Source organism: Chiloscyllium plagiosum, unplaced genomic scaffold (genome assembly GCF_037043375.1).
Source record: "Chiloscyllium plagiosum isolate Xiang-an unplaced genomic scaffold, Cpla_swu_hap1 HiC_scaffold_13, whole genome shotgun sequence".
NCBI lineage: Eukaryota > Metazoa > Chordata > Chondrichthyes > Orectolobiformes > Hemiscylliidae > Chiloscyllium > Chiloscyllium plagiosum.
This window is the reverse complement of record NW_028270151.1, coordinates 53832508-53855991: the sequence shown is the minus strand read 5'-3', so window position 1 is coordinate 53855991 and position 23484 is coordinate 53832508. Positions and strand designations below refer to the sequence as shown.

General features: G+C 38.9%; 1 protein-coding gene across 8 annotated transcripts in view; it reads left to right on the top strand.

The window, feature by feature from the left end:
- veph1 (ventricular zone expressed PH domain-containing 1) overlaps window positions 1–23484 on the top strand; it is a 315263-nt gene that overhangs the window by 123099 nt on the left and 168680 nt on the right. For all 8 annotated transcript variants that reach the window (XR_015759192.1, XM_087993606.1, XM_087993605.1 and 5 more), the window contains one exon: window positions 1785–1994. Coding sequence is in view for 7 of the 8 variants with exons in the window: in XM_087993606.1 (XP_087849732.1) it covers window positions 1785–1994 (210 nt within the window). In the remaining variant the exon portion in view is untranslated. The remainder of the gene's footprint in view (window positions 1–1784; window positions 1995–23484) is intronic.

The window sequence follows — 23484 nt, the reverse complement described above, 5'->3', positions numbered from 1 at the left end:
ACAAAGACCAGATATAGGCTGCATTGGAACATCTCAGGGATGTACCTCCGGTTTCTACCAGCCCTGTAGAATCTGCTCACCCACAAATATCTGGACCAGAGTGCCACTGTATATAATTAAACCAGCAGATCCTAGCAGCCTATCCACTTCTTTCCAAGTGGCAAAACATTGAAAAAAAATTTAACGAGTTGTGAACAACTGGAAGCAATCTTTTTAATCTCTGAAACAGGATGTTGAATCCACATGTTGGAGGAATATTGATTAATTTTATATCCTCTTGCACTTTGGTCTCTGCATTCCAGATGAGGTTGTGACTCTGGTCATTGTTTTGGTATGTACTATTTCAATTCCAGATAACAAATTCTTTGTAAAGGTTGCATTCCAATTCTACATTCCAGAATTTCATTAGTAATCATGCTGACTGTGAGAGAAAATAATTACATTGTCTTTTCAGACATATTCCGGTTGTTTGAACTTCAGGAATCTTTGGCACTATGATTTTTTTTATGTGATTGCCAAAATATTCTCAGATGTGTTTTCTTTTTTTTAAAATTAATTTACACAAGTGTGGAATAGTTGGTTGATCATCACTATTAAACAGTTAGTGAAAAGTAAATTGTATTATTTTTGGAACTATGAGTTGTAAGGAATAAAAGTTTAAACCAAATCTAACCTTATTAGATGGATCCGGAACTGCAACAGCTAACATCTTTCATCTGATTGTCCATACAAATTCCAGAGAATGCCTTGCTTTTTGTACTATGTCCGAAGTAAATTGGAATAGCTGAGCAATGTCCTTTATATCTGCACAAATGCATATTTGAGTCAGATATTAAAGCAGCTTTAGTGACAGTATTAACGGAGACAATTGAAGAATAAATGTAAACCGGGGAGACAAAATTTTAATTTTTGAGAATTAATTTTCAACATATATTACATAACATAATGGGGCAGCATGGTGCCTCAGTGGTTAGCACTGCAGCCTCACAGCGCCATGGTCCCAGGTTTGATTCCAGCCTTAGGCAACTGTCTGTGTGGAGTTTGCACATTCTCCCCATGTCTGCATGGGTTTCCTCCAAGTGCTCCGGTTTCCTCCCACAGTCCAAAGATATGCAGGTCAGGTGAACTGGCCATGCTAAACTGCCCATAGTGTTAGGTGCATTAGTCAGAGGGAAATGTGTCGTGGTGGGTTACTCTTTGGAGCGTCAGTGTGGACTTGTTGAGCCGAACGGCCTGTTTCCACACTGTAGGGAATCTAATCTAATCTAATCATAACAATTAACATAATTAACATAATTAATTGTTATACATTAACATATTTTTATTGCAACTTCTGAAACAATTCTAAGTAGTTTGCCACTGGAAGAATCAGCAATAAAGTTTCAGCTTTATTATGGTCCCTAGCAATGGCTTACTCATTGTTCCCCATTCTAAATTGTCCACACTTCTTGACAATACGAATGTAGTTGGGAAACTAAGTTGTAGGCAGGACAGGAAGAGGTTGTCAAGAATCTAGTCTTATGTTTGAGTGACCTTTGAGGTCGACCTAAATATTTGTCTTCCCTCCATCCTGCTGGTCTTTCTGCTAGACAGGTACTTTAATGGTTTCCTGTGGCCTTTATCAGTATCAGAGCAACGTTACAGTTATCAGGATGACAAATCCTGAATAACTGCCCAAAAGCTACTCCTCTTATATAGTTGCAAATAGAATTAGTTACTTTTTTGATACATCAGAAAACTGTGATGGAAATGTATTATTATTCTATTTTTCTCCTGTTCCTTAGGTCTTAAATGAATCCATTCCAACCTTGATTACACAGCTGAAAGAACCCATTTATAGTGACTACGTCATAAGTATGTTGGTGGACCTTGTGGCTTTCAATCAATCTATCCTTGATAATTCCATTGAAAATCTGAAGGAAATTGCCAAAAATTACCCAAATCTGTTGGGTCAAATTGCCAAGATTTTTGGGATCATTGGCTGTATTAATGAGGTAAGTCCATGTGAAAAATTTTATTTTGCTTTTAGCAATGTGCAGTCTGATTCTGCCCATGAAAACAGTTTTTTTAATATATATGTAAAGTACGACATGAGTGCCAGTGTACCTAAATTTATTTACTAATAGAAATTGTGAAAGTTAAAATTGATCATTTGTTAATTTATCTATTCTGCATGACATACATCTTTAAAGGTACAAATACATGCATTCTGCTCGGTCGACAAAATTCAGTATATACTGAATTTCAGACATTCAACCTTTAAAGTGTCAAAATAATGTACAAGTAACATTTAATAAGCATAGAGGCACAATATTGTGTAGAAGTTTAGAAAATCTATTTTAAATTAGGTAATTCTGAAGAATTTGTTTTAACTAAATTCAATATTTAAATTGAATTTTAGGGTAAGCCTACCCTGTTCATAAAATACTACTTCTGTACAATGGCTTTAAATACATAACCTCAGGGTAGTTTCTTATTCTCATAACAAATGATAGATGAGTTGCCTTTGACGATGATTGGATCCATTCTGCGCTGTATTGGATAATGATCTCATTCAAACATAACATATCCTAAGAATTATATCGATTAATTTATCCATTTGGGGTAAAGAACTTGAATACAAGAAAGCTGCTTCCAAAAGGGGGATACATGTGCTGAATATACTAAATTCTAACATGTTTTTGGAAGGGTATTGTAAGCAGCATGTAAAAGTTACATGTTTATATTATAGGGAACTTTGAAAGATCAACAATAGCTACGAATGAAGTCAGCTGTCTGAATTGGTCCAGCAATCAGAACCAAAGTATGATGATTTGTAGAATTAACTTATGGTTCATACAAGTTACAAAACATTTTTACTTTACATCCTTTACCGATTAATTTAAAGAATATCAATACTATGGAATTGAATACTTATTTAACCACCTTTTTAAATCATTTAGTATTAGTGTCAAATTCCACGATCAGATATAGGTCAGAAGAGCAACGATGGACCCTCTGGATAATATATACGTAATTTTCAACAGACCTCTTTATATTTTTTAATATACAATCTATAGTCTGCACGTCAGGAAAGCATCAAATAAAAAACAAGGCATTGTGGTGAACTGAAAAATTAGTTGAAGTAGAGAAAATAAGATATGGTTGTGATTGTGCAGTTGCAGTGACATGGCAATGTTCCACAGACACTGGAGTCATTGCTGATTATAGCATGTGTTAAATGATTTAGAGCTGGGCACAGAAGTAAAGCAGACTTTGTAAGTGAAATCAAGTTGGAGGGCGTGTGGAATTTCAAGTTATAGGGTTGAGGCATACAAATACGAAGGATCCAATTAGGGAAAGGCAGGCCTCACTATAAAGCCTCAGGCCAGCTTAAGAAGGAAGACCATTTGCTGTATGAAGCAATAGAAAAGGCATATGAGAACAGGAAAATTTACTTTATTAGAATACCAAAATCAACCAATGTATAATAATAAGACATCAGTGGTGTCAGGGAGTAAAGACAGAGTTGCCAAATGTAATGCATGATCTCCTTTCAACCCAACCACAAGAGGCAATGCATATCACAACGTGGCAATGGTAAAATACTGAACAAATATACATGCAGTACAAATCATAGCACCCTTGAGGAACATCAACTATGAAATGATAAAGTTTAATGTGATCTGAGAAACAAATATACCCAAGGCAAGGAGTTAAGTACATACATGAAAAAGGACAAATAATATTAAATTTGAGGAAGCAGATTACTGGTGGTGGTTGAATAACAATTCAGAAGAAGACACGCTTCAGGCTCTCTGCTTTTATTCCTGATGAAGGGCTTTTGCTCGAAACGTCGATTTTACTGCTCCTCGGATGCTGCCTGAACTGCTGTGCTCTTCCAGCACCACTGATCCAGAATCTGGTTTCCAGCATCTGCAGTCATTGTTTTTACCTAGTTGATTTTAACCCTACTGCGAATCCTCTTGCAAGGATGCCTGTTTTGAAGAAGTTTTCTTCCTCTCTCTACAAGAATCTCAGGGAGTCCCTCTCCTACTGCAACTCCCAGTCATTTCCTCTGCCCTGAAGCTCACCTTCAACCCCTCCCCCACTCACCTATTGTACTCTATGCTACTTTCTCCCCACCCCCACCCTCCTCTAGCTTATCTCTCCATGCTTCAGACTCTCTGCCTTTATTCCTGATGAAGGGCTTTTGCCCGAAACGTCGATTTTACTGCTCCTCAGATGCTGCCTGAACTGCTGTGCTCTTCCAGCACCACTAATCCAGACAAATGAAATGTTTGTTATTATAATGTTGAGCATGGAGAATAAATGCTTTCCCAAAACCAAGAACCTCAGACCAAACAAAGGTGACCCCAAGTGGATTAATAAGCAAATTATTAGTAAAATAGAAAGGAAGAACAGCCTATAGAAAATCTTGGCAGAGACGCATAGGCCTACAGGGATAAATGTATGAAAAAACTGGAACATATTAAGAGTAATTGGAGGACCAAAGAAAGAAAAAAATACAGGTGAGGGTTACCCTAACAGTAAAATGAAAATGATTGAGTATCATATTTAATACATATACATGACAGGACAAATGTTACAATTTGTTACAAGGTTGTATGTTTTTCCACATTAATATACGACATTTAAATCATGAGAATTTTGATGGATTAGGAATCTTAGTTAAAGATTTTGTTGAAACATGGTTATGAACCAATGAAAGTGTTAATAGATGTATGTAGCAAACCAGTTATTTTTGGTGTATTAAATGTAAGTGAAATCTTTTACATATTTTTGTTACATTCTACACTTGTGGTTGTATGGATGTAATTTAAATTATTTCTATGAAATGTTGGCTATTTTGCCTTAACCTAGAATAAAACATTCTGTGGTTATGACCCCATGATTCTACGACATGCTTTATGCTCTTAGGTTTAATCGCATAATTCATTCATAATGATTATTTCATACTGATGATTATTTAGCTCAGAAAAAAACTGCCAAAATACAGAAAAATAGTTTGTTGTACGTCAATGGTTTCTGAGAATTCTGTAGATGGAATGCAATCTCACTTTGATTTAAGACAGGAACTTTGTTGGAGCCACCTGGCCTCTATCCAGCTTGTAGTATTTTCATTTTCTCCCCTCAAGAATATAATCTGCTGCAATGTTTTTTGATCATGACTCAGACCATTTAAGGATATTTTATGTGTTGGAAGCTAATACAGCTTTGAGTAGTTTGCTAACAAGCCAACTGTTATTGTCAATAATCCAATTTATGTTTGCATGTCGGAAATCATTTTCATAATGAGGTTAATATTTCCAAATCTCAGCGTTTGCAGTGTGTCTAAGGTTTCGATATGAGTAATCTTCTAATTGAAGCTGATGGATCATCATCCTGTGTATGTTTTATAATTAATGATGCTGAACTGTTGATCAGAGTCATGTTACTTTCAGGCACAATTACATGTAAATTCTTTCACCTGCTCAGCCCCTTTTACTTTAGTACAATGGATAAAGGCATGGCAGATAATTTCATGCCTTCATTTCCAGCAATGGGTTTTCTCCCTGCTCCCTGATGCTCACCTTACATCATTCTAGGATTATCCTTGACACTTCCTTTTTGTTCATCTATATGCTGCTCACTGAATAAAATAATTGGCAGTCATGGGCTCAGCTTCCGTTTGTAAAATGAAGGCATCCAGCATCCACCGTTTCAGCATTTCTCTGGTTTGATCTCTGAAACGTCTCTGCCATTTCTTAGCCCGCTTCCCCAGCTGGTCAAGGTGTTCGGTTGTTTGTTCAACAGCCAAACTTGAATGTAATCTCCTCAAGTTCAGAATTGCGAAGACTTAGCCATTATTTTTGACCCTTGCTGCAAATCTAGTATCCTTACCATTGATTCCAGTTTATTCCCTAGCAACATTCTTGAGCTAGACCAGAGTACTCAGAACCTCAGTCTTATTCAACTCCGAGATGATGTTTTGACTTCATATTCTTTCCTTCACAAAGACTGCTTACTTCTGCCTGATTGCATTGTCCATGTCCAGATATCCCTCAACTTAGCTAATACTGAAACCTTCATTATGAACTATATTTTCATCAAGGTGTGTGGTGGGAATTGAGAAATTTCCCACTTCAACCCAAATTCTCCAGGCAAAATTGGCAACAAATTTGAGTTTTTGTTCTGGGGGTAGGGTGCAAATAATAAGAGTCAAAAGGGCTGATGAGTACTGAAAATGGATCTTCTGAACTTGGTCCCAGTTGTAAAAATGCAAGCAAAGTAATTGTCATCTGAATAATCTTTACTTCTAACCATCTTATTATATGAGGCTGTCTGCACTATTGCTTACAACTGTGGGGTAGTTCTCCCCTCTTGGAGTAGTAACTTACAAAGCATGCTTGATCTGCGACAGTAGAGGAAAACCAACTGTTAATCCAATGAGAAGAGGCACCTCTCTCTATATTAAGACACAGTTTACTGCTAGATTAATGGAAGTGATTACACTTGATCCTTGCTCTACTGCAGAGAAAGGAACTAACTATATGATGAGTCATTGGTAAGTGGTGAATATTTTACACCCCTTAAATGTTTAGACAAGAACTTAGGAACTGAAGTAGGCAATTCAGCCCTTAGACCATGTTCCACCATTCATTTGAGATCATGGCTGATCTGTGGTCTAAATCCATATACCTACCTTTGGCTCATATCCCTTAATAGCTTTTCTTAATGAAATTTCAAACTTAAAATTAGCAACTGATTCAGCATCCACTGCCATTTGTGGAGGAGAGTTCCAAACCTGTATCACCCTTTCTGTGTCGAAATGCTTTGCGACACCTCTCATGAATGATCTGCCACTAGTTCTCAGACTATGCCTCCTAGGTCTAGAATGCACAGCCAGTGGAAATAGTTTATCATTATCTACCCTGTCTTTTCCTGTTAATATCTTGAAGACTTTGATCAGATCATCCCTCAACCTTCTAAATTCTAGAGAAAATAAGCCTAATTTTTGTAATCTTTACTCATAACTTAACTCCTGAAGTCCAGGTATCAATCTTGTAAATCTACATTATACTCTCTCCAAAACCAGTATATCCTTCCTAAGGTATGGTGCCCAAATCTACTCACAGCACTCCAAAACCAGGGTTTTGTATAATTGCAGCATAACTTTTGCATTCTTATAGGCCAATCCTTTAGATATAAATGTCAACGTTCCATTAGTTTTCTTGATTATTTCTGGACCTGTTCATGACATTTTAAAGATCCATGCACCTGAAATACAAACTCTCTTTAAACAACTGCTGTATTTAAGTACATACCATTAGAAGGTACATATCAGGGAGGGGTAGCATTACCTGGGTTCATTGTACTAAGAGGAACTCACACCATTTTGGAAAAGATCTTCTAATTGAACTTATTTGATCAGGGACAAGATGATGTGACTATGAATGAGGCAAGTAAGGGGGCCCAGAGGGCAGGAGTGCAGGAATGTCATCATCAGCAATTGACCAATGGGCTTGAGGTTCGTGGGCTCTTTGGATTAGGCTGGGAACTGCAGGATGGATCGGCAAACTGACCATGTCACAGTGACACAAGAAGCTATTCAAGTGGGGGAAGCAACAAGGAATGTTTTTGCTGCTGTTCTAGTCATAGGTGATATTATAGTGAGAGGGATTGACACCATTCTCTGCAGCAAAGAGGTGCATTGCCTGTTCAGTGCAAGGGTTCAGGCCCTCTATTCAGGGCTGGAATGGAACTTGTAGTGGGTGGAACATGATCCCATGTTTATAGTCCATGTAGGTATCAACATAGATAGACCTTGGAAAGTGATTGTGTACAGAAAGTTTGAGGAGCTAGGCACTAAATTGAAAAGTAGAACCTCAAAAGTTATAATCTCTGGATTATTACCTGGGCTGCATGTAAATTGACAAAAGACTCATAAAATTAGAAAAATATGTGGCTCAAAGACTCTTGTGGGAGAACTGGGTTCCTGTTTGTGGGCCAATGGCACCAGTGGGAATGTACCATTTGGATAATGTACACCTGAACCAATCTGCGGCCAGTGTTTTTATGATCTGCATAACTAGGAGAGAGGATCTTAACCAATATTGTGTGTCATGGATAAAATGTGGAAAAAATGTGAGATATAAACATGTAGAGACAAAGTAAGAGAGGAAAATAGTATTATAGGAAATAAAGGTCACAGTATGATGGAAGGGACATCTTGGTGTGCTGTCTTCAATTGGACTGTGGCGAGATGTTATCCTGGATGCAGAAGAACTGGGGTAATGGGAGCAGTCTTCCAGAGAGGATGAGGACATTGGGGTGGATGATGCCAAAATTGTCTCTGACAGAGCTAAACTATATCGGGTACTATAAACCTAACAGAACATCATTGATACCCAGATCCAGTAAAAGAGAGTAGGGTGCAGCAGAAAATCATTGACTGTTATTTTTTTTGGCAAAAAATACTTAAATCTGTTGATATTGTGGGGGAAATGTTCAGCTTCTGTTTGGCTGTGTTTTTGTTCCTTTTGCATTCTGTCAACAAAAGTCCACATCTGCATTTTTCTGATTGGTTGCCTATTTGTGATGTTCTTTTGAACAATGACATGATGTGGGTCTACAGTGGGCTACTGGGGACAGAGTAGCAATCTGTTTAGATGGGTTGTAGCTAGGGGCAGGTAAGGTAGTATGGCATGGTTGTCAAAAAATGACTAGAGTGAAATAATGGGTTGTGTGTGTGAAGGCGTATCAATCGTGATTAAGATATGCCTTGCTGGTGAAGGGTAACACCAGATTGCCAATGCTTGTAACATAGCAGCTTTTCAATAATGACATGGGCTCAAGGAAGACTGGTGTTTTGGTGGATATCTCTGAGTGAAGAGGTGTTCTGGGAATGGGGTGGGATAAATGGGGCTGAAATTGGATGTAAGAGAATCCATAGGGGTGTAGTAGGTAGTCCGTGCACTGATTTTGGTAAGATAGGGAGAGAAATCTCTCTCATTCTTGTAATGAAAAGCCCTCCAAAAACTTGACACAACTGACAGTTAGCCAAAACAAAAGTTTCACCCCATTGCGACACAAGAGGCTATTTCAGAATACCCAGAATAAGCGTAATCCTACTATAAAAAAAATTCTTATAAGAAGCATCCATCTCTAACTAATGAAGACAGGTAAAGCATTAAACTTAAGGAAAGAGAATATTACTCTGCAAAGGTGAATGGCAGATCAGATAATTGGTCAGAATATTAAAGAACAGCAGAGAACGATTAAAGGGTTAATTAAGAAGAGAAGGCATTTTAAAATGAGAGGAAGCTTAAAATGAGAGGAAGCTAGATGAATGTAAATGGAAAACTGGATAGCAAGAGTTTCAACAGGTATTTAAAAAGGAAAACAAGAAATAAAGTGAGTTTTGGTTCTCTAAAGAGTGCGAATGGACAGTTAATGTTAGATAATGAAGAAGTAGCAGATGAAATGAACTAATAGTTTGCCTCTGGCTTCACTATAGAGGATACAAAAACATTTCAGTAAATCAGGAAGTAGAAGGAAGAAGGGAATTTAGCAAAATTACAATCACGATGGAAGTGGTACTGAGCAAAATGCTCGAGCTGTGTGCTGTCAAGTCACCAAATCCAGATGAACCCTGCCTCAGAAGGCAGTGAAAGTGTGGTCATGGAGTAGTTTAAGACCAAGCTGTATAGATTCTTGTTGGGCAGGGGAATCAAGGGTTCTCCGGAGTGGATGAGAATGAGGAATCTAAAACACACGTGGATCAACCATGATATTATTGAATAGCAGAAAAGAACCAAATTGATTATTCATGTTCCTATTTCATACTTTTCTAAGTCCATTTGCCTGATAGTGGCTAGGTACAGGTTATATTTAATATAAACATAAAGAACTGCAGATGCTGGAAATCAAAAACAGAAACAAAAAGTGCTGGAAAAGCTCAGCAGGTCTGGCAGCATCTGTGGAGAGAAAGCAGCGTTAACATTTCAGGTCCAGTCACCCTTCCTCAGAACTAATGGTAGCCAGGAAAATGTTATATTTTATGCAGAATAAATGGGTGGGGTATGGGGTAAGGAATAAATGATAGGTGGAAATAGAGCTCAAAGAAAGACAAGAACAGTTGGACAGAAAAGGAGTGGATAACGGTCAGACTAGAAGGATAAATCGCTATTAATAGGGACTGTTAGTGGCTAACAATGGGTTGTGTGTGATAATAGACAATGTGATCACAAGGCCTGGAGTGTGAGGGTTTGGGTCAGGACATGGGAGAAGCTAAAGCCCTAAAGTGGTTGAACTCAGTATTGAATCCAGAAGGCTGTTGAGTTCCCAAGCAGAAAATAAGGTATTGTTCTTCCAGCTTGTGCTGAGCTTGCTGGAGCACTGCAGCAAGCCTAAGGCAGAGATGTTGGCAAGGGAACAGGGTGATGTGTTAAAGTGGCATCATGTGAGTGGTCCTTAAGGCATTCTGCAATGTTATTCCCTTCAGACCCTTCAAGAGTAAACTACTGACCGGTGTCTGCGAAAAATCTTTCTTTTCCTGTCTCTTACTGAGGAGAAGGTGTGTATGTTTCCAAGATATTTGAATGGATAAGCATTGACATGTCTATATTACTAACTTTATTTTAACCAGTTATTGCAAATGTATTGACTATATTTTGTTTTGATAGTAAATAACAAGGTTTATTAAGAAAACTTGTTGATAGATCTTTTAGTTTAAAACTTAAGAAGGACAAGATATTTAATTGATCATCTTGGTAACTGGGAAAAGTGTTTTATTTTGTGATGGAGAGCTGTGGAGTGATGGAATTAGAGTCATGGTCCACCCACTCAGCCTCATTTATAACAGGACAATGAAGTTGAGTGGAGGGACATAGACTTGAATGGAGGAAGCCATTAGTAAGACTTCTGAGCTCATTAATCAAAAGTTTCTCTCATCCAGTCTGTGGTTCACTATAGTTCTGAGGAGTTGTGAGCGTCAAGACCTTTAAAAGCTCACTCAACTTGATGAAAACTGTGTGGAACTAGGATGTGCATACCTCTGTTGTGGAGCCTGCCAGGTGGACAGTGCAGGGTACCATCTCACATCCTGGACCAATCTGTACCCTCAACCTGTACTGGTGAGAATTAAGGATGCCACAATTGGGAAATGCAGTAATTTGGCCTGGCCAGCATGTTTATGCTTCCATGGAGTCTTTTCAACTTCATGAAAACCCAGCCCTTTGTCTTTGTCTCCTCCAGATTTGACTATTCTAAAGCTCTTTTCTGTTCAGCCTCACAGCTTATTCTGAACTTTGACTCATTCAAAATTGTTGTGTGTTTTGCTCAGACCAATTCCATTTCATTGATGGGGATGACAATGGGCTAGTAACTTAAAGACATGGATTCAAATCTCACTGTAGCAGCTGGTGACATTTAAATTCAATAATTAAATCTGAAATGTAAAACTGTTCTCAGTCATGGTGATCATAAAACAATAATTGATTGTCATAATAAGCCAACTGGTTCACTAACGTCCTTTTTAAATGGAAATCTGTGATCCTGACCTGTGACTCCCTACCACATGATTCCAGATCAACAGTAAAATGGTTATCACTTAACCAATTTCTGCTCATCTCAGTCCTGAATGATAGGCTCCTCATCCTGAGACTGTGGTCCTGTGTTTTAGGTTCTTCAAACAGTAGAAGCAGTCTCACAACACTTATCCTATCAAGGCTCTTCAGAATTCTTATATTCTCAATTAGATCAACTCTCATTCTTCTAAACACCACAGAGTCACTGTGTAATTTACTCAGCATTTAGTCATTAGGAATCTGTTTTGAATAATTTAGTGAACTTCTGTTGTACCACCTCCAATGCAATCATATTCTTTCTTATATAAAGAGACTTTAGGTATAGTTTCGTCAAAATCCTGTACAATTGGCACAAGACTTTTTTTTTTCCCATTTCAGTAATGACTAACATGCATTTGTCTTCCAATTGCTTAGTGTATCTGCATGTAAGAGCACATCCAAACTGTATCTGCTTTATAAATGAATATCTGTACCTGGCCAACATTACTGTGGGTAACACTAGCTAAACCAGTCATGACCTTCTGAAATTGTCGTCCTAATAATGAAATCTCATAAATGGAAATAATCTAAAGAAGATTCTCAAATGTTCCAAATCGAACTGAGAGTATTTCCCTTGGCAGTTTGTGCCATTGCTAGATTGTCCATGTGAAAAAGGAATGTTGATACATTGTCTTGAAACAAACATTCTTTGTAGTTTGTGGAGATGACCAACTCCTGATTTGTTATTGCCGGGGATTTCATTCTGTCAACTTCCACCAATCTATTTTGTATTTTACATAATATGGTTCACCTATTTTTCTTACTCCTTTGCTGCAATGTTTCCCATCCTAATGCTGTGAACAAGGATATTTATGTCTCACCATATCCCACACGTATTGCGCATGCGCTAGTAATAGACAAAAAAAAATTATAAACTATAAATAATATTTTTGTTCCAATAAAATTCCCACTGAAGTTGCTTTTATGATGAACACACAGCTTTGGTTGTGTATCTATCTGTTGCAGAATTTGAAACAACATAAAGCTGTATGGTAGTGGATCCTTTGACTTTGAACATTTACATCACCGTGATTAATAACATCATAGCCCCATTTTTGAATTTAAATCCCTCCATGGACATACACTGCTATAGTTTTGGAACCTCCTCCAGCCCAACCCTCCGTCTCACCACCATCCCTCACTTCCTAACCTCCCTGTTCCACTGAAGCTAGTATTTATGTACTGTATTCTGCCTTCCCTTCCTACCCTTGTGCAATAATTCCACTATTGGTGCCATGCTATCAAGGACCTAAGCTTTGTGCTCAAATCTCCCATTCAGTTGCCAATATTGTGCAATTAATACTTACCTATTCATTTTTGAAACTGTGTCTTTGTTTTATCAGCCCTTATATAACTGAGGTGATCTGGAGGAGAAATACTGTTCAGGAGTCTAAACTGATTATGAAAGATTATTTATAGCTGATGGACAGGAATATATCAACAGAAAAATACATCAGTTTAGTAAACTGAATATCAGTAAGCTCAAGGTTCGGTTAAGTTTATTGAGAATAATTAACTCCAAATAACTATCAGTGAAATCCATGTGCAAATCAAACATCTGTTTGTAATGTTTTTTTAAAATTGGCATTTATACGGGTGTATCATATGCTCTTTAGCAGTGTTGTATGAAGACATTGATATGTTTCTTTAAATATAACATGGAGTTGAATTAAGAATATTTCCTGTTCTTTAGTACAGCCAGTAATGAAGTAGTTTTCCATTTGCCAAGGCTTGATGGAATGATTAATAGGAAGCAGTAGCAAAGTAGTTATGGTACTGGACCAGTGTTTCAGAGGCCTGGACTAATGATCTGGAAATATAAGTTCAAATCCCACTACAGCAGCTGGTGAATTTATATTTAGTTGATTAAATCAGTCTGAATAGAAAAAAATGTAACCTCTGTAATGGTGACCATGAAATTTCAAACCTGTCTTTGATTGCTGATATCCTGCAGGGAAGGAGATTGGTCGCCATTACTCAGTCTGACCCATTTGTAAATCCAGATTCAATGGTGTAGCTGTTGCTTAACATCCCTCTGAAATCCACTGCAAAATAACACAATTTATGGCCTTTAGGGATGGTCAGTAAATGCTAGCTTGGCCTACCCCTTCAGCACCTTGTACATGATTTGTAGAAAAATTTACATTTTCAAAGTACCAAGAAACTCAAGAACTGAGTATTTTTCTGTGGGCCACCTGAGAGAACTATTGTAACTATAAGGATCAATCTTACTTTTTTGACTAAGTTCAGTTTGTGTTGAGATTTGTTTTGGAGGGTTTCTTACAGTGAGGCCGAGTGAATTTCTTCCTGTATTCTTCCAAACACACCTGACTATCTACCTATGCCACACCATGGCGTCTCTCACATCTGATTTCCACTCCATCTTACCATCTGCCAATCCTGAAACAAACAGTCACTCAATGGATGTACCGGAATTTACTCGCACCATCTTTAGAAGACCATTGTGCAGCTGGACATGTGTGACCAGTCCAAAACTCCCCTGCCTGGTTGCTGATATATTTGCTCTGGGCACGGCAGATGTGGTCCTAATGGTCATCCTATAGCCAGCCCCAGGACCAGCAGTGGAGGACATGACATTAGTCCATGCTAGCCTGGTCTCACGTTACCACCAATGTTAAAGCACTCTAAACATTCTGGAGGAATGAATGTAGGAAGCAGGTCAATGTCTCCTCCACTCCCCTAACTTAAGTGTCACCATCTTTCTGGTGACACATAATCTCTGGTCAATTTTATTTCTGCTATTGTAGCCACTTTCCAGCAAGACTCCTGTTCTACCATTCTATTGCCTGCAGCATCTTCCCAACTCACCCTCACTGACCCCAAACTCTGACCACACTATCATGGCATGCCTTCTGCACTGCTTACTCACTCTCTTGGAGCACCACCTCACTTATACCAATAGTAATAACGGCGCCATCCACTTTTATCTTCCATAATATCTGCGCCTCTCTTATTCCATGAGGATAACAGTCCATAAAGAGTCCAGAAATAGTCAAAATATGTGGTATGTTGTCCATCACCTGTCCCCTCTCCTCTTAGGAGAAGATCCTGGCTCTGACTACCCTGAGCAGGACTTGGACTGGTAACAGAAGCTGCCATTGACTCACTATACTGGGAGCGTGAGTGAAGTCTTTGATTTGACTAAGTCTCGCTGACAATCGTGATGAGCTTTGGATCTGTGCTAAATGGCATGGCAAGACAACAGTAATATGAGTCTGGTTTATCTGGTTGAGGGGGCAAAACACAAAGAAGCAAGGCAAGACTATTTAAGGCAGGTATTGAGGTAGGTTCAAAGTGAGTGAACACTGAGAGCAAATGAAGAACTCAGGCATCAACTGTGGTCCAGACATGGTTTATGAGCTGGGTGTGTGCCCACACAGTGAGTTTCTTGCAACATAACAATGATAGTTGCCAGTGCAGCCTGAGATGAAGCATTGAAATGCAGAAGAGTCCTCTAAGTGGGTCTGAAATCTGTCATGAGGGCTCTTAGAGACTGGCACATGTCAGATGCCAATGTCCTTGAATGTGGGGTGCATGTGGCCACTGCCCATGGAACATTTTAGTCTTCAGTTTCTAACATGGTTGTCATTTGGAGCAAGCAGCGAGGTGAATCTGATGGGTGCTCATCCTGGTGTCCTTGACAAATATTCCAAATGTCGAGCTTGTTTGGCAAGTTTGGTATCATGAGTGACTGAGTATAAATGAGGTATGTTGCACTTTCAACCCTTACTGGAGAAGTAATATCAGACAAACTAATGGCTAAAAGCAGATAAGATCCTGATGGTTTGTATCCCAAAAGAAGAAGCTATGGAAATAGTGGATTTTCCAAAAGTATTGGATTCTGGAGAAGTACCAGAGGATTGTAAAACTGTTAATGTGACAGCCCTATTCAAAAAAGGAGGGTGGCAAGAAGTTGGTAATTATAGAGTGATTAGCCACATCTATTATTGGAAAAATATTGGAATCAAGTATTAAGGAGGTAATTACAGAATATTTGGAAAATCATAATCTAATCAAACAGTGTTTGCCTGGCTTCATGAAAGGGAAATCAAGTCTGACTAATTTATTCAAGTTTTTCATTGACATCTCAACCAGAGTGAATATAGGGGAACCAGTAGATGTTTGCATTTGGAATTCCAAAAGATGGTCGACAAGGTACCTCAAAGGTTAAGTCATAAAGTAGGAGCCCAAAGTAGTATATTGACATGAATTAGAGAATTGACTCATGCAGGAAACAGCAAATGGGGAGAAAGGGTTCTTTTTCAGGTTAGTGACCCATGTCCACTGGAGTTCCACTGAGATCAGTGCTGGGACCGCAACTGTTTACAAAATATATTCATGACTTGAACGTACTGTAATTTGCAAATGACACAAACAATAGTGGAAGGGAAAGTTATGAGAAGGATACAAATGGTTTACAGAGAGATGTTCATATGTTAAGTGAGTGGGCGTTAAATTGACAACTAGATCATAATGCGACAAAATGTGAAGTTGTTCATTTTAGAAGATAGAATTGCGTTATTTAAGTGGAGAGAACTGCAGAAAGCAGCAACGGAAAGGAACTTGGGAAAGTTTGCACGCAGGGACAGCAGGTAATCAGGAAGGTGAATGGAATGCTGGCCATTATTTCAAGGGGTTTTCACTTTAAGAGTAGGGAAGTCTTACTGCTATTGTACAAAGTGCTGGTGGGGCCATTTCTGGAGGACTGTGAGCAGTTTTGGTCCCCTAATTTAAGGAAATATTTCATTGGAGGCAGTTCAGAGAAGGTTCACGAGGATAATCCCTGGAAGGGAGAGATTGAAAGGCACATAGTTTGTGATTCTACTGGCTGGAGTTTAGAAGAATAAGAGGTGATCTCTTTGCAAAGAGAAAGGGTTCTTCAGAGGGTTGGCATGGTACTTGCTGAGACATTGTTTCCCCTCATGGGAGAGGCTAGGACCAGAGAGCATAGCCTCAGAGTAAAAGGATACCAATTTAAGACTGAGATGAGGAGGAATTTCTTCTCTGAGGACTGAGTCTTTGGAACTCCTTGTCACAGAGAGCTATGGGGGCAGAGTCCTTGTGTATATTTAAGGCTGAGATAGATGAATTCTTAATCTGTAAAGGAATCAAGGATTATGGGAAAAGAGCCAGAAAGAAGATGTGAGCAATGTCGGATCAACCATGATCCATTTGAATAGTGGAGCTATGGAGTTTATCAAGCATTAATCTCCATCAATCGGCATCTTGCCACTGCCTTGTGAGAATTTTAGCAGGCTGCTGGTGAAAAACATATAAAAGGTTTGTGCAATTTGACTCTGCTTTCTCTCCACAGATGCTGTCAGACCTGCTGACAATCTCTGTTTTTGACTGCTTTATTATCCCAGCCTGGCTGTGGGATTATCCCACTAGTGTTTGCATCCCTGCCTAGTTTTTAAAGCTTCACCCCATTGTACTGGATTCTACCTCCAGAGGAAATAGTTTCCTCCTCTTCAATCCTTTGACAACATAAACAGCTCAATGAGAGCACAATACTTTATATATTGAAGCAAATGCAACTTAGGTTGAAACGACCCTCATAATTTATCCCTTTTTATCCCTGGTATAATTCTGGTAATTCTGCATTATATCCCAAACTATCCTTTCTGACGTATGGTGCCCAGAACTGAATATAGTAGACCTAATGGAATCGAACTAGGACTCTGTACAGCTCTCACAAAACTTCGATGTCATTTTTATTGTTGCTCCCTCCTTGAGATGAAGACCATTAAATAACTTTATTTAATTACCAAAGTTTCACCCATTCATGGAACAGATCAATACACCAAAAATGTCAGTGAAATATTTGGTTTGTATGACAGTCTTACTATTTCATCGCCAATTTCATTTCAGTATCTGTTCATTTTAAAATGTTTTTTGGCTTTTTAAATTGAATTTGAATCCTCTAACCACCATGCTGAGAGGTGAACTCAGTTCTTTCAATTATTAATCTAGTCATACATCCCCCAATGGTATGATTCCAAGCTTCTCGGTAACTAGAAACTATTATTTTTTTCCCCATAAACCATAACTTATTTTTATTCTGGCATGAGATGTTGTCATCACTGGCCAGGTCAGCATCTGTTGTCCCTCCTTAAATGCTCTAGAACTGATTGGCTCTGTGCACCAGTTCACAGTGTGGTGGATCTAGAACTTAGAACATAGAACACTACAGCACTGATCTGTGGAACTAATCTGAAGCCCATCTAACCTACACTATTCCATTCTTGTCCATATGCCTATCCAATGGCCATTTAAATGCCCTTAAAGTTGGTGAGTCTACTACTGTTGCAGGCCGTGCTTTCCACGCTCCTACTACTCTCTGAGTAAAGAAACTACTTCTGACATCTGTCCTATATCCATCACCCTCAATTTAAAGGTATGAATCCTCATGCTAGCCATCGCCATCCAAGGAAAAAAGGCTCCCACTGTCCAACCTATGGAACCCTCTGATTCTATACGTCTCAATTAAGTCACCTTTCAACTTCATCTCGCTAATGAAAACAGCCTCAAGCCCCTCAGCCGTTCCTGTAAGACCTTCCCTCCATACCAGGCAACATCCTAGTAAATCTCTTCTGAACACTTTCCAAAGCTTCCACATCCTTCCTATAATGCGGTGACCAGAACTGTTTGTAATACTCCAAGTGCGGCCGCACCAGAGTCTTTTACAGCTGCAGCATGAAGTCTGGAGCAGCTGGACTCACGTGTAGGCCAAGTCAAGTAAGGACGGCGGATTTCCTTTCTTAAGGGGCATTAGTAAGCCAGATGAACTTCTACAACAATTAACAATGGTTACACGGTCATCTTTGGACTAACTTTTCATTCTAGATTTTAATGAATTCAGATTTCATGGTGGATTTTGAATGCTTGTATTCAAAATCCACCATTAACCTGGAGCTCTGGAATACTACTCCAGTGATATTACCAGTACCACCGCCCTTCACAAACATGCCAGACTATTGATATTTAACTTCCACCAAGTAGGCTAAAATGGCATTTAAAAAAAAGGTAAATACAGACCTACAATGGCTGCTGTGATGACAGATTGAGGCAAGTTTGGGGAAACCATTGTGATATCCAAGAAGTGTTCAATGTGGAATTATCATTTCATCCAAATGCAGTGAAACTAAACAATTGAGTCAGCATCCAGAAATTCAGACTTGTATAATAAATTCACACATTAGAAAATTGTGGGGTAGATAAGAGACCAGGAATGGGGTTTTCATGCTCTGAAATGATTAAACTCAGTGTTGAGTCCTGAAGACTATAAGAATCTCGATGGAAGATCAGGAATTCTTCCTCCAGCTTTTGTTGAACCTTGCTGGAGACCTGTAGCAAGCCCGACACAGAAATGTTGGTTTGGTAACATGGTGGTGAATACGGCAAGCAACTGAAAGCTTGGGATCATTTTTACAGACAGAATATAGGTGTTCTGCAAACTGTTTACCCCACAACCCTAGGTCCTATCATGAAATTGGTTGCTTTGAGTATAGTCAACTCGTTTTCAATTTCTCATAGTCGCCATTATCACCTATCTAGCTTCTCCTCTTCCTGGCTTACGATCAACAATCTCTTTGTCTGCCTATTCTTTTTTTTCTCTCTCCGGTCTTGCTCTCCACTTATCTTCTCACTCCTTTTCCACTCCATCCACATAAATACCACCTTTCCTTCTCTATGTAGTTCTGAAGAAGGGTCACTGGACTTGAAACATTAGCTTCTCAGGTGCTGGCAGACCTGCAGGGTTTCTTGTGTTTTTGTTTTTTTTTCCAGATCTCCAGCATCCGCAGTTCTTTGCTTTATTTTCGACCGTCAGAACAATGTTGGGACATGTTACTATATTAAAGACACAATGTAAATACAAGTCATTGATGATTCTTTTAAATTTATGTTAGCAATTGTATTTCATCCAGTTATGATCCTTACTTCTTCAACCCCTTAGTTCATTTGTTGGATTGGACAAATGAAATGCTTTGTTTCCAAACTGGATTGTTCATGTTGCTACTTGTGCTGCGATGTTTAAAGATAATTATCTCAGTAAATATTTAGGAAATCCTTTTACATATGAAAATATAAATTTGTCAATAACCATTATAACGTCTCTTGTTCAACTTCAATCACAAACAGGATTTTTTTCATTCGTGCAAAATCTCATTCCAGTGCAAAAGTAATGCCTCCCTTGCCCCACTGAACAGCTGCTATTTCATTGCCCTGCAGAAAAATGTAACGTGGAAAATAGCAATCTGACACAATTAAATGTTCGGCTCCCTTGAGCATATTTCTGTCAACATACACGTGAGACCTTACATGAACTTATAGAACTTTAGATTTTCTCTGTGGTGAACAAGTAGAAAACCCATAACTTACTCTCAAATGGATTCAAGATATTTGAACTTCTCTGAACATTTCCAAACTATTTCTTCTTCAGAGTCTTTCATTGAATCACACATCCAAAATTTCAATACAATAAGCAGGCTTCAGTGCATATGCTGTGTAAAAGTTTACCTGGATTCAACATACATTTGAAAAGGAACCGAATAGTATTTAGCTGTCTGCAGTATTTATCGTGCAGTGTAGTTTTTATTTTGTGTTTATTAATTTAAAAGAAAAAAACTAAAGTGAATCTTTGAGAAAAGAATGAAGAACTTAGATTTCACAACTGAATGGTTTAAAAGGAAGAGCTCAACAAAATTCAGTGTTAAGCAGTGTTAAGCTTCAACTATTATTAAGTAAATGTTTTAGTTGCTTGATTAATCGTAATTTTCAGCTCATCTGAGTTTAACAATAACAAGTGAAGAACAGTAAATAATAATAATAACCTGAAACCAAAAAGGAATTTATCAAATGAGACTAATGATGCCAAACAAAATCTTGTAATATCTGCAAATATGCAGGAAATTTAAAACTGAACTTGAAAAATCTAGCAGATCATATAAAATGAAATGGATCTTTTGTAAGCATTGGATAAATAATAGAGGAGCTGCACAGAGGAAGAAGGTATGACTACTCACCGATGAAGGATGGAATGCATTTATAGAGGATAAATGATGATTAAGACTGAGATGAGGAGAAATTACTTCACTCAAAGGGTCATGAATCCTTGGAATTTTCTACCCCAGAGGGTTGTGAATGCACCACCATTGAATATGTTCAAGGTTTGGGATTGACAAATGTTTGGGCCTTTATGTGTCATGATCTCAGCTGCCAGTAATACTGGACTCATCAGATTCTTGAGTGAAGTCTGGCTCGTAAAAAGCTTTAAATTTGTTTATCATGTGGTGAAACTGAAAATATCCACAAGAGGCTATCGATGAACTTTTTAAAATAAAAGTGAAGTATATTATTTGCAAAAGGAAAATAAAACAGTGACTATGTTACACAACAATTATTTGGAACAGTCTTAATAAAGATACTGAAAAAAATATTAAACCCTTTTACCCTCAGTGAAAACCCTACAAATATGCAAGCCTTAGTGAAGAGTCAATCTGTCTCCACGTCGAAGTTTCTTGCTCAGTTGATATGTAATTGGTTTCTGGATCTTCTTAGCAACTTCTAAATACTTTCAGAGCAGACACATGGGTTTTCTATATACTCCGCTTTCAGCTGTTTTTCTGCTTCTGCATTTTTCATCGAAGCAACATTTTGCCTTTGTCTGCTTTCACCATGTCTTTAAGGGACTGGGAGAGTCTCCACCCAAGTATTCTAAAGTGAAGAAAGTGTGTATAGCTTCAAGTTTGATTTGGATTTCCAAATGGTGTATTTTAAGAAGGGAAGGACATTGTTTTAGTTTTATATTTGAGTCTGAGAGTAGTACAGAGTTGTCTGGTACATTAGAAATAAAGGTAGAAATAAAACTGCTGTTGCTTAATGACAGACACTCAATATCACAGTGAGACAGTCAATATCACAGTGAGACAGTACAATCTTGAAGGCAGACAGTGTGTGCAAGTTCAGTCAGAGCAAAACGACGATGTTAGTATAACAGTATACAAAACCGTCATGGCTGAGGTAAAAGTCTTGAGTGCTTCATTTATAGCAGTATACTATTTTCCCAGGTAGTGGAGAGAAACTAAACAGCAACAATTCTCATCATGAAGGTTTGAATGGGTACTTGGTGTCTCCAGCTTACTCTTTGCTCCTCTAGGTCTCCATTTGGTCAGAATTCCACTACATTTCAGGTATTGCTCCATGGACACTGACTGCCTGCATCCTTTGTCCAAGTCGGTGGGAATTGGACAAGCATCAGCCTCACCAGTCATCACAGCACATCTCCAACTCACTGGCAACACAGTTCACTGCATCAAAACTGCACTTTGGACCTCACCAACACTTTTCATTGTAATGCTGCTGCTAGGCCACGTTTTACACTGGGCCAGATGCCCTTCTCATTCATTGGAATGGGCCCTTCACTTGCTTCCTTAGCATTCACTCACTTTGTGCTGACCTAGATGCTCACAGCTCCTCAACCTTACCTTGCCATGTAATTTTGCATGTAGGCACCTGACTCAGTGCTGAGTCTTGCCTTGCCTTTAAGCACAGGCACAAAGCGGGGCAGTTTGTCATGGTTGTCAGCAGTGGTCACTCAAGGTGGCAAACATAAAGGTTTATGGCATCACGTGACATCAATGCCATACCTGTACCAGGTGCCAGCAGCCTATGCACCAAGCACATTGATTTGTGCTATAATTAAATGGTCTTAAAATCAAAGGGGAGTAGTTAACATTATGGGAGCACGGGCACAGTCAGTCGAGGGTATTGTCCAATCTCCGTTCAGAGGCTTGAACAAGTCAGGGGTTCTGTACTAATTTAGTCCAGGGAGTGGGCTGCAGTCAGTCCTACAGGTTAGGCACAACCTATCCAAGGAGTAGCAGAAAGTCTGTTGGGGAGCTGCACAAGTATCATGGATCTGATCAGTTATCACTCAAGCTAGGCTATCCTTCCAAGTTGAAAGGGGAATAATCTTTGGGAGTCTGTTACTGAAGGTCAAAGAGGATTATAAGGGATGGCTTGTGTGAGAGAGAAGCTGGGGAAGTCAGTGTGGGGATGCAGTCAGGATAATAATTGCAAAGAGAGGTAACTCAACAACAAAAGGGGAGAGATGTAGGTTAGTGTGAGAGCAGGGGTGATCAATGGTCACAACCACCTTAACTTTGATGGTGGTGGGGGGGATGATACAGCTCAATGGTTGGCATGGATATCCCCAGGTATTGATGATGAATATATGTGTCTGACAGCACAGGAGCACCATCACCTTCCAATGCAAGTGATACAGTCTCCTAATGCAGAGTTTCCAGCCAAATGTGCCGTTATAATGCAGAGAAAGATCTGGAGAGCCGCAGTCGCTCATTCCTCCCTTGAATGCTGTGCAGATGGAAGTGGCACTATACTTTGTTTAGAAGTGATGGTCTGAATACCACGTCATGAAGCCTACTGTATCTACAAAGCAACAGCTTCTTCCACTGAGACTGACCAAGGCTGTCAGATATCCCCTTTATGTAAGGCTCCCATGGCAGGTAAGGTCTGGGAGTTTGTTGTGGTACAGCGCAAACAGAAGATGCCGTTGAATGCTTGGATGCTTGTGTCTGGACAAATAGAGACTGCAATGTGGTTGACTCTTAACTACTCTCTGGGCAATTAGGGAGGGTTAATAAATGCTGGCCTTGATAGTGATGACCTCATCCTGTGAAGTCATAATAAAAAAAAAAATCTGGGAGACATTGAGCGTGCAGAACCAGGGTCGCTATTTCAGGCACCAACCTGTCCAAGGAGAGAGATGTCAGAACCAGCACCCTACTGACAATGTCAGTGGACTCCTCTAACTTCTGATCCTGATTCCTGA